The sequence below is a fragment of the Dermacentor variabilis genome, chromosome 5, assembly GCF_050947875.1.
Source record: "Dermacentor variabilis isolate Ectoservices chromosome 5, ASM5094787v1, whole genome shotgun sequence".
NCBI lineage: Eukaryota > Metazoa > Arthropoda > Arachnida > Ixodida > Ixodidae > Dermacentor > Dermacentor variabilis.
Window position 1 is genome coordinate 13,167,917 of NC_134572.1, and position 14,104 is coordinate 13,182,020.

A 14,104-nucleotide genomic window follows, 5' to 3' on the forward strand; every position below is an offset into this window, starting at 1 on the left:
TGCTCGGCTATCAAAGCCGTCCGGCTGACTTTTAGCAACCTATCAAGTCCGTCTGACGTAGGCGCGATGAGCAAATCAGTAGATAGCTCTTCTAACTTTCCCGCGTCGGGATTTTCCTCTCCAGTATCTGGCGCCTTCAACGCTACAGACTCAATTCTATTCTGTTCGGGCGTGCTCTGAATATCAGCTTGCTGCGCCTCTGACCCTTTTTCGTTGTTTGATAACGTCGGCCCCGCAACTACCGCCTTTGCAGCGAGCTCCCGAACCTTCGATCTGGTTAAGGCCTGAACACTAGCTTCACCAAACAAAAGCCCCTTCTCGCGCAGGAGGTGATCGGACCTGTTTGAAAATAGGTACGGGTACTGGGTTGGCAGCATAGATGACACTGCCGCCTCCGTCTCAAGCGCTCCGAAAGGTCCTTCAATAAGCACTTTTGCTACCGGCAGACACACGCTATGAGCTTCCACGGCTTGCTTGATCCATGCGCACTCGCCCGTGAACATATGGGGTTCTACATAAGACGGGTGAACTACATCCATCGTAGCTGCAGAATCGCGAAGCACTCGGCACTCTTTCCCGTTCACGAGGAGGTCTCGCATGTAAGGCTCGAGAAGCTTCATGTTCTCGTCAGTGCTGCCTATTGAAAAAAACACAACTTTTGGTGTTGTTTCCGGACACTGCGCCGAAAAGTGACCCGGCTTCTGGCACGTATAACAAACGCCCGCTCGCCTCATCTCGAACCGCTTTCTGCGTTTGGCTGCCGCCGTCTCTTTACGTCTGGTCGGACTGCTTTCGCTCGCATCCGCACTACGCGTGTCCCCCTTTAATCTCATGGGCGTGAACTTCGGCCTCTCAAACTTCGAGCCAAATTCACCCTTTTGACCGTCCTTAGCTCCGCGAGCTCGACGCGTCACAAACTCCTCGGCTAGCTCAGCGGCTCTAGCCACCGTACTCACGTCTGGCCTATCCAAGACCCAGTATCGCACGTTCTCAGGTAACCGACTATAAAACTGTTCTAGCCCGAAACACTGCAGAACTTTATCGTGGTCACCAAACGCTTTCTCTTCTTTGAGCCACTCCTGCATGTTCGACATAAGCCTATACGCAAACTCTGTATATGACTCACTTTTGCCTTTCTCATTTTCCCGAAACTTCCGACGGAACGCCTCCGCAGACAGCCGGTACTTTTTTAGCAGACTCGATTTTACTTTGTCGAAATCCTCTGCTTCCTCTCTATCCAAGCGAGCGACTACGTCGGCCGCCTCGCCGGGTAACAAAGTGAGCAAGCGCTGTGGCCACGTTTCCCGAGAGAACCCCTGCTTCTCGCACGTTCGCTCAAAGTTAACCAGGAACAAACCAATGTCCTCTCCAAGCTTAAACGGCCGCATCAGGTCAGTCATTTTGAACAATACGCGTTCTCCTGCACCGTGTGCCTGACTTCCATTACGAGCGCGTTCCATCTCTACCTCGAGACGCTTCATTTCCAAAGCGTGTTCGCGCTCTTCTTTCTCTTTTTGCTCTTTAAGTTCGCGCTCCTGTCTTTTTGACCTCTCCTCAATAGTCTCAAGGCATTCCGACAGCTCGTCATCCTCAGCCTCCAACTCAAGAATAGCCGTTATCAGTTCCGGTTTTCTTAGTTTGTCTGAGACATCCAGACCCAACTCTCTTGCAAGCTCCAACAATTTCGGTTTGCGCAACGACTTCAAATCCATGGCTGCTCTGAATGCTGCTTTCTCTACTGCTTACTATTGTCTTGCCGCAAACTAACCCGGCAGCAACGACAACCACAATTACCAGCTCTGTTTCTGACACTAACAAAAAGCCTGGCAAAGCTCAGTAGAAGAAAGTCCCGCACTCACCAAACCTCGCAGGCAGGAATTCCGCGCAGTCGTTCCGCTGCAGGCAACCAGTCGTCACACAGGGCTCGTTGCACTGCTCCCGGATCGTCGTTGAGCTGCTCAGCATACTGTCAACTGCATCTCTTTGCTGCTGGCCTCCGTTGTCGCGATCTCGCCGCTGGCAGACCGTTGTTTGAAGTCGTAGGCGATCTCACCGCTGGCAACCAGATATTTGGATCCGACTGCTGGTACGATCTGTTGGGAACTCGGCGCTGACGCCCGTGGTTGTACCTGGGTCGCAAGCCCCAAGGGTAGCGTTGGCCTGGCGGCCTGGGGTACAACTGCAAGCATCCGAAGGTCCCGGCAAAGCATGAGTCGACAGGTAACAACGAAACAACTTGTTTATTTTAACATCGCAAAGAGTTGGCGGTCAGGTTTGACCGAAGTAGAGAGACGGGAGAGCACTTCACTCAACGGAAGAAATCGGAGCCCTCCTCTGGCGTCCGGGGGCAGCTGTTTTTATACTCTCGCAGTTGAGGGCAAGAAGGAACCCCTCAAAAGACGAGCACGTGAATGTACAATGGGCTAATGGTGACGCACACTGTCGTAGCGATGCCGTAGCACCATGTCGTGGCGCTGCGCACGATCTCGTAGCACCTGGTCGTGGCGCTGCGCAGCACACTGTCGTGGCGCTGCCGGTCGGACACAATGACTGTAACGAGAAGATGGTCCCTGCTTTGGCATCGCCTGTTTCGGGCACAATGACTGGAACGAGATCCCTGCTTTGGCATCGCCTGTTTCGGGCCCAATAACTGGAAGGAGATCCCTGCTTTGGCCTCGCCTGTTTCGGGCACAATGACTGGAACGAAATCCCTAGGCGGTCGCATCGCCGCAGACGCGCCTGGAAACACCTGGCGATGAGTGTTGCGGTGACGACGATCGGGCCAAAATGTCCGCCGCCCCGCCGCCGTCGCGCCGGCAAAACCACGTGTCGCAGGCGAAACGCAACAGGGTCCATACCCAAACACGGTCGCCGGGCTGGTACTCGGTGAAGCGTCGTCGGAGGTTGTAGTGTCGGCTGTCGGTACGCTGCTGGTTCTTGATCCGTAGGCGGGCGAGCTGTCGAGCTTCTTCGGCGTGCTGGAGATAGGTAGCGACGTCAAGATTCTCTTCGTCAGTGACGTGCGGCAGCATGGCGTCGAGCTTCGTCGTCGGGTTCCTGCCGTAAACCAGCTTAAACGGCGTGATTTGTGTTTTTTATTGCACCGTCGTGTTGTAAGCGAATTGTACGTACGGCAGGACGGCATCCCAGGTCTTGTGTTCGACGTCGACGTACATTGTTAGCATGTCGGCGATGGTCTTATTCAGGCGCTCCGTAAGACCATTCGTCTGTGGTTGGTAGGCCGTTGTCCTCCTGTGCCTTGTCTGACTGTATTGCAGAATGGCTTGGGTGAGCACCGCTGTAAAGGCCGTTCCTCTGTTGGTAATGAGGACTTCTGGGGCGTCATGTCGTAGCAGGATGTTTTCCGACAAAGAATTTCGCCACTTCGGCTGCGCTACCTTTCGGCAGTGCTTTAGTTTCAGCGAAGCGGGTGAGGTAGCCTGTCGCCACGACGATCCACTTATTTCCGGTTGTTGACGTCGGAAAAGGTCCCAACAAGTCCATCCCGATCTGCTGGAATGGGCGGCAAGGAGGCTCGATTGGCTATAGTAATCCCGCTGGTCTTGTCGGTGGTGTCTTGCGTCGCTGACAGTCCCGGCATGTTCTGACATAACGGGCGACGTCGGCGGTCAGGCGCAACCAATAACACCTTTCCTGCATCCTCGATAGTGTCCGGGAAAATCCGAGGTGTCCAGCGGTCGGATCGTCATGCAGGGTGTGCAATACTTCTGGACGCAGTCCTCACAGGACAACAAGAAGGTAGTTGGCGCGCACTGGTGAGAAGTTCTTTACGAGTAGGTTGTTTTGAAGCGAGAACGAAGACAATCCTCGCTTAAATGTCCTAGGGACAACGTCGGTGTGCCCTTCCAAATACTCGACGAGGTTTTTCAACTCCGGGTCTGCTCGCTGCTGTTCAGCGAAGTCTTCCGCGCTTAAAATGCCAAGGAAGTCGTCGTCATCTTCGTCATCTTGCGGCGGCGAGTCAATGGGGGCGGGTGATAGGCAATCGGCATCAGAGTGTTTTCGTCCGGACTTATAGGTTACAGTGATATCATATTTTTGCAGTCTTAGGCTCCACCGCGCCAGCCGTCCTGAAGGATCCTTTAAATTCGCTAGCCAACACAAGGCCTGATGGTCGCTGACGACTTTGACTGGCCTGCCATATAGGTAAGGGCGAGATTTCGCTGTAGCCCAAACGATGGCGAGGCATTCCTTTTCGGTTGTAGAATAATTGCCTTCCACTTTTGACAACGACCGGCTAGCGTAAGCAATCACGTGTTCATGTCCATGTTTTCTTTGGACAAGGACGGCACCGAGGCCTAGGCTACTGGCGTCAGGGTGGATTTCGGTATCGGCGTCCTCGTCGAAGTGCGCAAGTACGGGCGGCGACTGCATGCGTCGTTTGACTACTTGAAATGCGTCGGCCTGCGGCGTTTCCCACTTGAACTCGACGTCACATTTAGTTACCTGTGTCAGAGGCTCAGCGATATCGTGAAAACTCCTTGACAAAGCGCCTGTAGTAGGCGCACATGCAAAGGAATCTACGCACTGCCTTCTTGTCGATGGGCTGCGGGAACTTTGCGATGGCAGGTGTCTTCTGCGGGTCGGGACGGATTCCATACTTGCTGATGACGTGGCCTAGGAACAGAAGTTAATCGTAAGCGAAGCGGCACTTTTCTTGCTTCAGAGTGAGCCCAGATGACTTGATGGCCTCTAGCGCTGTCGCTAGCCGCCTAAGGTGATCGTCGAAATTTCTGGCGAAGACGACGACGTTATCCAAGTAAACAAGACAGGTCTGCTTTTTAAATCCTGCTAACACCGTGTCCATGACGCGCTGGAACGTTGCAGGCGCCGAGCACAGTCCGAATGGCATGACCTTGAACTCGTAGAAGCCGTCTGGCGCGATGAAGACGGTCTTTTTGCGATCTCTCTCGTCGACTTCTATTTGCCAGTAGCCAGACTTGAGATCCATCGACGAGAACTATTTTGCGTTGCAGAGCCGATCTAATGCGTCGTCTATCCGTTGTAGGGGGTATACATCCTTCTTTGTGATCTTGTTCAGTCGACGATTATTGACGTAGAAACGTAAGGTTCAGTCTTTTTTCTTCACCAAGACAACAGGGATGCGCACGGGCTTTTCGCCGGCTGGATGATGTCGTCGCGCAGCATTTCGTCTTCTTGTTCTCTTATAGCTTCACGTTCTCGCGGCGAAACTTGGTAAGGGCTCTGGCGGAGTGGTCGAGCGCCCTCATCGGTGATTATGCGATGCTTTGCGACTTGTGTCTGTCGAATCCTTGATGACGTCAAGAAGCAGCCTTTGTATCGTCGGATCAGACTTCTGAGCTGTTCTTGCTTAACCATGGGGAGACTTGGATTAATGTCGTAGTATGGTTCGGGAACCATGGTCGTCGGGGTAGATGCGGCGGAATCCGAGAGGACAAACACATTGCTGGTTTCCAGAATTTCCTCGATGTACGCGATCGTCGTGCCCTTGTTGATGTGCTTGAACTCCTGGCTGAAGTTTGTCAGCAACACTTCAGTTTTCCCTCCGTGCAGTCGAGCGATCCCTCTTGCGACGCAAATTTCACGTTCGAGCTGTAGACGTCGGTCACCCTCGATGGCGCCTTCTACGTCGGCAGGTGTTTTGGTGCTGGCGGAAATGACAAATGCTGCAGCGAGGCGGGATGATGACTTGACTTTCGAGCACGCTTAAGGCATGGTGACTACGAGAGCTCTCAGGCGGTATCGCTCCATCTCCCGACAGCGTTATCGACTTCGACTTCAGGTGGATGATTGGGCTGTATTGGTTCAGGAAGTCCATGCCGAGAATGACGTCTCGTGAACACTGTTGGAGGATAACGAAGGTGGCAGGGTAAGTCCGATCATGAACGGAAATTCTTGCCGTGCAGATTCCAGTCGGCGTGATGAGCTGTCCTCAGCGGTCCGAATTTGAGGGCCTTCCCTTACAGTTTTTACTTTCTTCAACTGGGCGGCGATGTGTCCACTCATGACGGAGTAATCTGCCCCTGTGTCGACTAAGGCGGTGACTGCGCGGCCATCGAGAAGCACGTCGAGGTCGGTGGCTCTTTGTCTTGCATTACAGTTCGGTCTTGGCGTGAGATCGCGGCTGCGTCGCATTGACCTGTGGCTGGCATGTGACGTCGTCAGGTCGTCTTTCATCGTCGTATTCTTTGCTTCCACACTTCGTCGGGACGGCGGCGTGTCGTTATGTCGTCGAGGTAGTTTCTTCGGCGTCTTCGTCGGCGGCAGAGGATCTTCGTCAGTTCGACGAACAGGAACCGCACCTCCATCGGTTGCTGCTTTTAGTTTTCCGTAAATGGGCTCGTTGACCGGCCCCTGACCGGGCCAGTGTATTGTCGGCACTGCGGGGATAGGTAGCGGCTTGGTGATGGCGAACGAGACGGTCGTCGAGGGCTCCACTGAGTGGCGGAGTGGTAGTCGGCGATATCGTGAGGTCGTTCGCCAATCTGTGATCGCGGCGCGTTAACGGCGAACCCTCGCAGTCCCATCTCCCGGTATGGGCATCGGCGGTAGACGTGACCCGCTTCTCTGCAGTGGTAGCAGAGCGGGTGGTGGTCAGGAGCGCGCCAAATGTCCCTCTTACTCGCGTAGCGGCGCTGGGCGACGGGCGGGCGGGCTGGCGGCGGCGGCGGTGGACGACGTAATTGTGCCGTTAAAGGGCCCTGGCGCGGTCGTGCAGGGGGCCTTGACGGCGGGCGACGGCGGCGTAGGTCCTAGGTCATCGCTTCCGGCTGAGGCTGCGGTGATTCTGGTTGCACCTCAGGAACTCCAAGGCATCGCTCAAGCTCATCTTTGACGATTTCGGCGATTGAGGCTACTGGAGGTTGCGACCTAGGGTACAACTTCTGCAGCTCTTCCCGTACGTCCGCTCTGATAGTTTCGCGCAGATCGTCGGTGGCCAGTGATTGAATTCTTGTGTAGTTGGTAGAGTTCGTGCGGCGGTTGAATTGCCGATTTCACATTTCAAGTGTCTTCTCGGTGCTGGTGGCCTCGCGAAGGAACTCTTCTACGGTCTTCGGTGGGCTTCGTATCATTGCGCCGAAAAGTTCTTCCTTGAGACCACGCATGAGAAGGCGGACTTTCTTCTCCTCGGGCATATCTGGGTCGGCGAGGCGGAACAGACGGTTGCCATCTTCCGTGAAGATGGCAACGTTCTCGTTAGGTAGCTGCACTCGGGCGTCCAGCATGGCTTCGGCCCTTTCCTTGCGCATGACGCTCGTAAAGGTGCGCAGGAACCCGCTACGGAAGAGCTCCCATGTTGTCAAGGTCGACTCCCGGTTCTCAAACCACGTTCTGGCGGCGTCTTCTAAGGCAAAGTACACATGCCGCAGCTTGTCGTCGGAGTCCCAGTTGTTAAATGTCGCGATTCGTTCGTAGGTCTCCAGCCAGGATTCCGGGTCTTCAGTCGCTGCTCCATGGAAGGTCGGTGGGTCCGGAGGTTGTTGTAGGATAACGGGGGACGCTGGGGCAGCCATAGGGGTTGTATTGACCACGATCTTCTTTGTCGACTCAGGTAGAAGTCCGTGCTCTGGGGGCAGTCCTTGCAGTCTGCGGCTAGCACGCTGGTCTTGGCCGATGTTGGTTTTGTCCTCGGGCTTCGTGCTTGGATCGCGGCTTTGCGGGGGCGTCCGGTACATAAACGCACTAGCACCTCCACCAGATGTCACGTGGTAGTGACGGTTAAGAAGGCAGCAAAACTGTTACTGATGAAACGAGCGTTTTATTGGGCGAACTTTTGCCCTCAAAAACAGGCTACAATCAAAGAACAGCGGTAGCGCCGAACACACTCGGCGATCGTCGAAAATCTGATCAGCGGGTCAAGCGCGTTGGCTTTTATAGATCAGTCGTCGAATATTCCAGAGTAATCGCTGGGACCTTCATACCTTCCGCAAAGTTCTACGCTATTCGCGTCGCGCATACATGCAATCAGATTACACAAGGTTCGGCGACAACAGACAGCGGATGGAACCATCGATAACATTTCATAAATTTCTGACACATGCAAGTGCGTCCTGCGCTGTGTGATAACATTTGTTAGGCGGTGAAACGTGTCGCCCGAGAAAGATAAGTGCACGTGTCTATATATATATATATATATATATATATACATATATATATATATATATATATATATATATATAGAGAGAGAGAGAGAGAGAGAGAGAAAATTATCAGTCATAGCACCCGTAGTACAGCCCTCTGGGCCGTTCACTTTTCGAAAGTAGTCTTATTAGGGTTATTGTAATTACACAAAGGTATTTCGCGCTCGCACCTGCGTAAGCTTTCCCTAGACTCTAGAGCCGCTAGAGTTCGCTCGATTCAAACTAAACTATGTCCGTGCAACCTTGGGCGATCGGAACGCACGTTATCTGCGCTTGGCCGGCAGAGACGAGGGCTTTGTTCCGGCCACACAACGCTCCATGTCTCGGTAAGGTGCCTGGTGTAGTCTCGTGCGGACGCCATCCTCTCGGTAAGCGCGGAGATTATCTTATATTCCCTCATTTTCTAAAATTTTCAATACTTACAAACATTTCTCTCGCAAACCATACTTAGTTCAAGGGAATTTTCCATGTCTCAATAATTTCTGTCGTCGTATTCGAGTGCTGATTGCCATGTTATCGGTTGTTAACGAAACTTTTTCTCAAGTCTCTAAATTTATTAAGGCAGTTTTTCGCGTGCGTACCATGGCCACGCACGTTTATATTGCCTTCCGTCTCTCTACCGCGGGTGCGCTTTAAAACCACGGCGCTGTAATTATGCTTCCGTAATTTTTCTGCCTTTTTTTTCTCCTCCCTTAAACTCGTTCTCGTAACTACTACACGTAGAAACAAAGCAACGGCGCCCGCATTCGATTCCAAAGATTATATATATATATATATATATATATATATATATATATATATATATATATATATATATATATATATATATATATATATCAGTTCAGTCATAGCACTTGTAGTACAGCCCTCTGGGCCGTTCACTTTTCGAAAGTAGTCTTATTCGGGTTATTGTAATTCGACAAAAGTATTTCGCTCTCGTGAGCAGCAGTCTTTGAGATAGTTACTCGGGCTAGCTTCCCACGCTATGCGTGCCGCGCTCGCACCTGCGTAAGCTTTCCCTAGACTCTAGAGCCGATCGAGTTCGCTCTTATCGACGGGCGGCCATTTCTTCCAAGAAAGTGTGCCTTCCAACCAGTCATCGTTGGGTTGTTGAGGTAAGGACAGTCTGGGAGGTCAGTGTTAAGTTCAGAAGTGAACACGGAAAAGAAGACAGAGTTTAGTACTTCGGATATTTTATGGTCGGGAACACGGTTATTGTCGTTATCATATAATAATAATGGTTTACGGTTGTTTGGGCAAAGGTATTTCCAGAATTGTTTGGGATTGTTTTGCAGCATGTTAGGGAGTGTTGTTGAGTAGAAGGTTCGTTTAGCTGCTGCGGCTCAGGAAGGAATCAAACTCCTTTTCACTGACGTAATATTTTTCCCAGGCAGGAGCGGTATTGGAATGCTTGGCTTCACGAAACAATCTTTTCTTTTTATTGTTTAGTCGTTTTAAAGTGTTGTTGAACCATGGGGACGAAGGTCGCTCTGGTAAAATGATGGTTGGTATGTAAGTCTCAGTGAGTTCGATCATTTTATTTTTAAAAAGCGTCCAGTTGGTGTTTACTGTGCGCTTCGGGAAATCTACGATATAATGTAGTAGTTGTAAAACTCGGTTAGTGCATTGTTGATGCTGATGTAATCACCTTTATCTTAAAGTGTTATTTTCCTTTTTGATTTTTTGCTCTGAGGTAACTGCCAGGATAATTCTGCATGCAGTACTGAGTGATCACTTAGTTCTGGTAGATGTGTTACAGAAGAAACACTGTCGGGATGGGATATTAAGATAAGGTCGAGTATGTTAGAGCAATGTTCGTTTTTTGGCGTTGGGGTAGATACTAGCTGCGTCAAACCAAAGGTGAGGCATGTGTTAAGAAAATTGCATTCATGGTTATTCTTAGACAGTGTTATGGCTGGTTCGGACCATGTTATATCAGGAAAGTTAGTCACCTAAGAGGAGTAGTTGCGCATGATTAAATAACGTCGTAACAGTTTGCAGTGCCTCGTGGAAGTGAATAGTGAAGGAAGCATCTGCGTCGGGGGGTCGATAGCATACACGGATAATAATTTGTAGGTACGAAGAACTGCACAATACGAATAAAATTTCTAGAGGTGAAGTGATATTGACAACGGAGCAACAAAGGCTGCGATGGGCAGCTATCAGAACACCTCCTCCACGTTTCCCTACACGATCCCGCCTAAAAATGTCAAAATGAGGATTAGGACAATAACCTTAGGATTAAGACCTTTGTTCTATATTCTCGGTCACCTCAGTGTCCTGAGTTAAACAGCTTCACTGATCGTTTACCTTCACAGAGTGGAATAGCCCTATATTTTATTTTGTGCTACAGACACGATTTTGCTACCAAAATTGCTGGGGTATTCGCCACGCCAAACAATACTACGTATTAAAAGAACTTTGCTTACTGTCACCTATAGGGAACGAATCCAAGCCAAGTCGTGCGTGCGTGTGTATGTGGTTGGATACGCGTGGGTTGTGTGCGTGTGTACACGCGTACATGTGTGTGTGTACGTGGGTGCATGCGTGCGTGCGAGTGTGTCATTTGTTTGCAGTTTTTCTCTGAGAACCTCAATTTTTTTGTTGCTTATTTGGTTGGTGGCAGCACTTCTGAAACATTATTTGACAACAACGACTAGAAAACAACTCCATGCTCTTTCAAATGTAGATAAAATCAAGGTAAAAATATATCTCGTCTACCGTTGTAATTTTTCCACGCACAGATCCATGTTCTAATACTCGGTTTGGACTTCTATTCAAAACACCACTTACGACCTCAGTCGTCTCTGCCCGTTCGCACACAATTTGACGCACATCATTGGTCCCGCTGCAGGGCTACGACTGGACATTGCCTGCTCTATAGATGATAATAGTGCACACGCATGAATATAAATTATTGGCAGGGATCGTATTCCGCCCCGACTGATTAACCTGACAACAGCAACTGCAGCTTTTATAATTGATACTGTTTCATAGACTTCCCATGATCACCCAATTTGACTCGAAATGTGTCGGAAGGAGAATTGCATCGACCGGCACGATTTCAGGCAATCATTTAGTGGACCAATTAACCTATGAATGAGTCGACTTTCTCTTAAGTAAAACTGAATGTGATTGTGCTTCTTTCTCTTTCAACGCAGGCAACAAGTTCAGCTGCGACTGTCGGCTGTCCTGGATACTTCATCTAGAAAACGCCACACGCAACGCCAAATTCCGTCGCGAACTGCGCCATGTCAAGTGCGAGTTTGAAAGTACCGCTGCTGCACCAGTAAATGCGACTGCCAACAACAAGGTAGTCCGGCTAAGCCTGAAGCAGCTAGGATGCGCTGAGGACTACGAAAGACCAGCAGTGGGCACGAGACATCCGACGACGATTCTGCCACCTGCGCGTCGTCGGCATGATGACGACGATGACGAAGCTGACGCAACTGGTGGCCTGGGTTACTCAGACGAATCCGCACTGAGTACTCGTCCAAGCCAAGACGACCGTCGCGAAGAAGCTTCACCAATGCCGAACGATGTCGAGGTGATTCTGAACCAGCGTAAATCAATCGAGAAAGATTCATCCGCGTCTCCGACGAGGCTTAAGCCCAACGCCGACGCTTCAACAAGCGTACGCGACTTGGCGGAGTACACGCTTGTGTCATTTTTGCTGGTATTGTGTGTACTTGCCAGTAACCGCTGCAGGTGATTGGGCCCATTGTGCGCGACGTGTTAGTCATAGTTTTTTTTTCTTCTTTCAGTCGTGTGCTTTGCAGCTCTGGTAATGACCTATTTTTGGCAGTATCGAAGCTGTCCAAACAAAAGAAAGAAAGGAGCCAGATGGACTAGCGGGGTGACTGGCGTTCAAATTTTAATATCACTGTTTCTGTGTTCCCGAGATTGTACATAACTGAGGGAAGAAAAACAAACGTTTGAAGCAAGTAATGCTTAACATCGGACTCCGTCGCTTTCCTTTCACACAATCGTTGAAGCACCACGTGCCACTTTAGAACCCTTGGATACTTGTATGCATACTCAAGAATTCGACAGGCCACTTTCCCCCGATACTGATAATTTGTAACTTGCCCTTCCACTACGGGTCACGTGACAAATCAGAGAGAGTATGAGGGCGAATCGGAAAGACTTGGCATCTATCTTTCATTAGGCAAAGTAAGGTACATACAGGTAATTACAAATATACGTACTATTCTGCATGCCTAACACTATTTTTTCACATAGTCCCCACACCGGTTCAGACCCCCATCTGTCCCATCGCAACACTAAATTTGAGGCATCCCTGTCATAAGACAGCGACGCACGTGGCCTAGCTCTCCGAACGCTCATTGTCATGCAAGTCATCACAGCCTTTTGCGAACTCGCAGCATCGCTACCTCACACTTATCAAAACGAGGCACATTTCCCCTTACGTGGGCTGCATTTCCCTGTGGATTTCGATAGGCATTCGTCCGTTGCTTCATAGAAAACGAATCACACTTCGTTGCTCGCACGCCGTGGGCGTGTGAAGCACAACCGCCATCTTCAACAACTGACAGCAGCGCCGTGCCGCGGAGCTACCGGCTGATAAGGCCGGGCCGGTCCAAGAGAGGTCCACCACTGGGAATGGATATGTTGGCTTCGCATTTACAGGCTTAATTTGGCTGAAGAAACGGATAGGGGCAAATAATTTCTGATTCTCCCTCGTATGTACTTGTCCGATTATCTGCAGTGTATTTGTTGGCGCAGGCTCATTGAAGGTCTCTATTCAAGGATGCTGGCCCGTAACGGCTCATGTTGATGTGAAGGCGTGTTATTAGATGCCTGCGCCCGGTCTTAGGCGAAGGAATTCGATCACGTGCGTGGTACTTCTTCATTAAAGCAGCCTCCGCAGTGGAGTCGGCGGCATGTGTATCGATGTCTGAGCGCTCCTAAAACGCCGCTGGCGTATGCGCACAATAGTTTAGTGTTGTGGGCCGCATCAGAATTCCCGCTACCGCTTGTTTCGTGCTCCGCTATGAGTGGTACTCGTGTTGTGCTGTCCTGTGCTCCGGATGAAGCCCCGATGAAATGAACTGACCCGTGATATACCCTTAGCTGCAAGATGTGACTCCGCGTACAGAACCAAAGTCGATGTGCGCGCACGCATATGTGTCCACTCAATTTATTATACCTGCCGTTTTCATAAAGCGCTCATCGCCAACTGCCAGCAATCTAAGAGCCTCAATTGGTAGTACTTAGTATAATTTCCAAAAAGGCACTTCTAGCAGTTACCCGCAAGAAGTGCCTGAAGGCTGAAAACTAAACCCGCAAATTTGATTTGTACTATGTACTATGTACTATGTACTAAATTTGATAGTACTATGTCATGAACTGTACACGTTATGCCTGTATTATGACAATTTGCATGCATTTATCTCGCTGCCAGTGCGACTGGAACATTTATGTTTGTACATAATAAGCACCGCCACATGGATTCGCGTGAGTAGTAAGCAATGACTCCGTAAAGTTCTCTAAGAGGTCACAGGACTTCTTCACGGGGAGGCAGGGAAAGGAAGGAGGACGATTGTAGCGGGCAAGAGAGGCTGTGAGCTGTCCAGTCTTAGTGACGGGCGCATCTTCGGATACTCAACTAGTGACGAGTACGCCACAAGTAGCTTCTACAAAAGTTAATTGCGGAGGTAAGTGCCATTTCTATGCAATCATTGCTACGTTATTCCAGTTTTCTTATTCAAGATTTTGAAGGGTGCCGGCGGGCACACGCTTCCTCGCTACGCTCATTCCTTACACGCAGACAGCAGAAACCGGCCGCAATTGTTGTTATGAAAGTTTAAACTTTATTTATTTATTTATTTATTTATTTATTTATTCAACCCTCAAGGCATATGTGAGCACATTATATTGAGGGCGGAGCGAAAACTAATACAGCTGCATAATACATTTTCATAAGCAGCACCAGCGTA

General features: G+C 50.2%; 1 protein-coding gene across 2 annotated transcripts in view; it reads left to right on the forward strand.

Moving 5' to 3' along the window:
- Window positions 1–13,633, forward strand: part of LOC142582264 (uncharacterized) — a 102,976-nt gene extending 89,343 nt beyond the window's left edge. For both annotated transcript variants that reach the window (XM_075691748.1, XM_075691747.1), the window contains exon 3: window positions 11,306–13,633. In XM_075691748.1, coding sequence (XP_075547863.1) covers window positions 11,306–11,856 — 551 coding nt within the window. In that variant the 3' untranslated portion in view covers window positions 11,857–13,633. The remainder of the gene's footprint in view (window positions 1–11,305) is intronic.
- The last annotated feature ends 471 nt before the right edge of the window (window positions 13,634–14,104 follow it).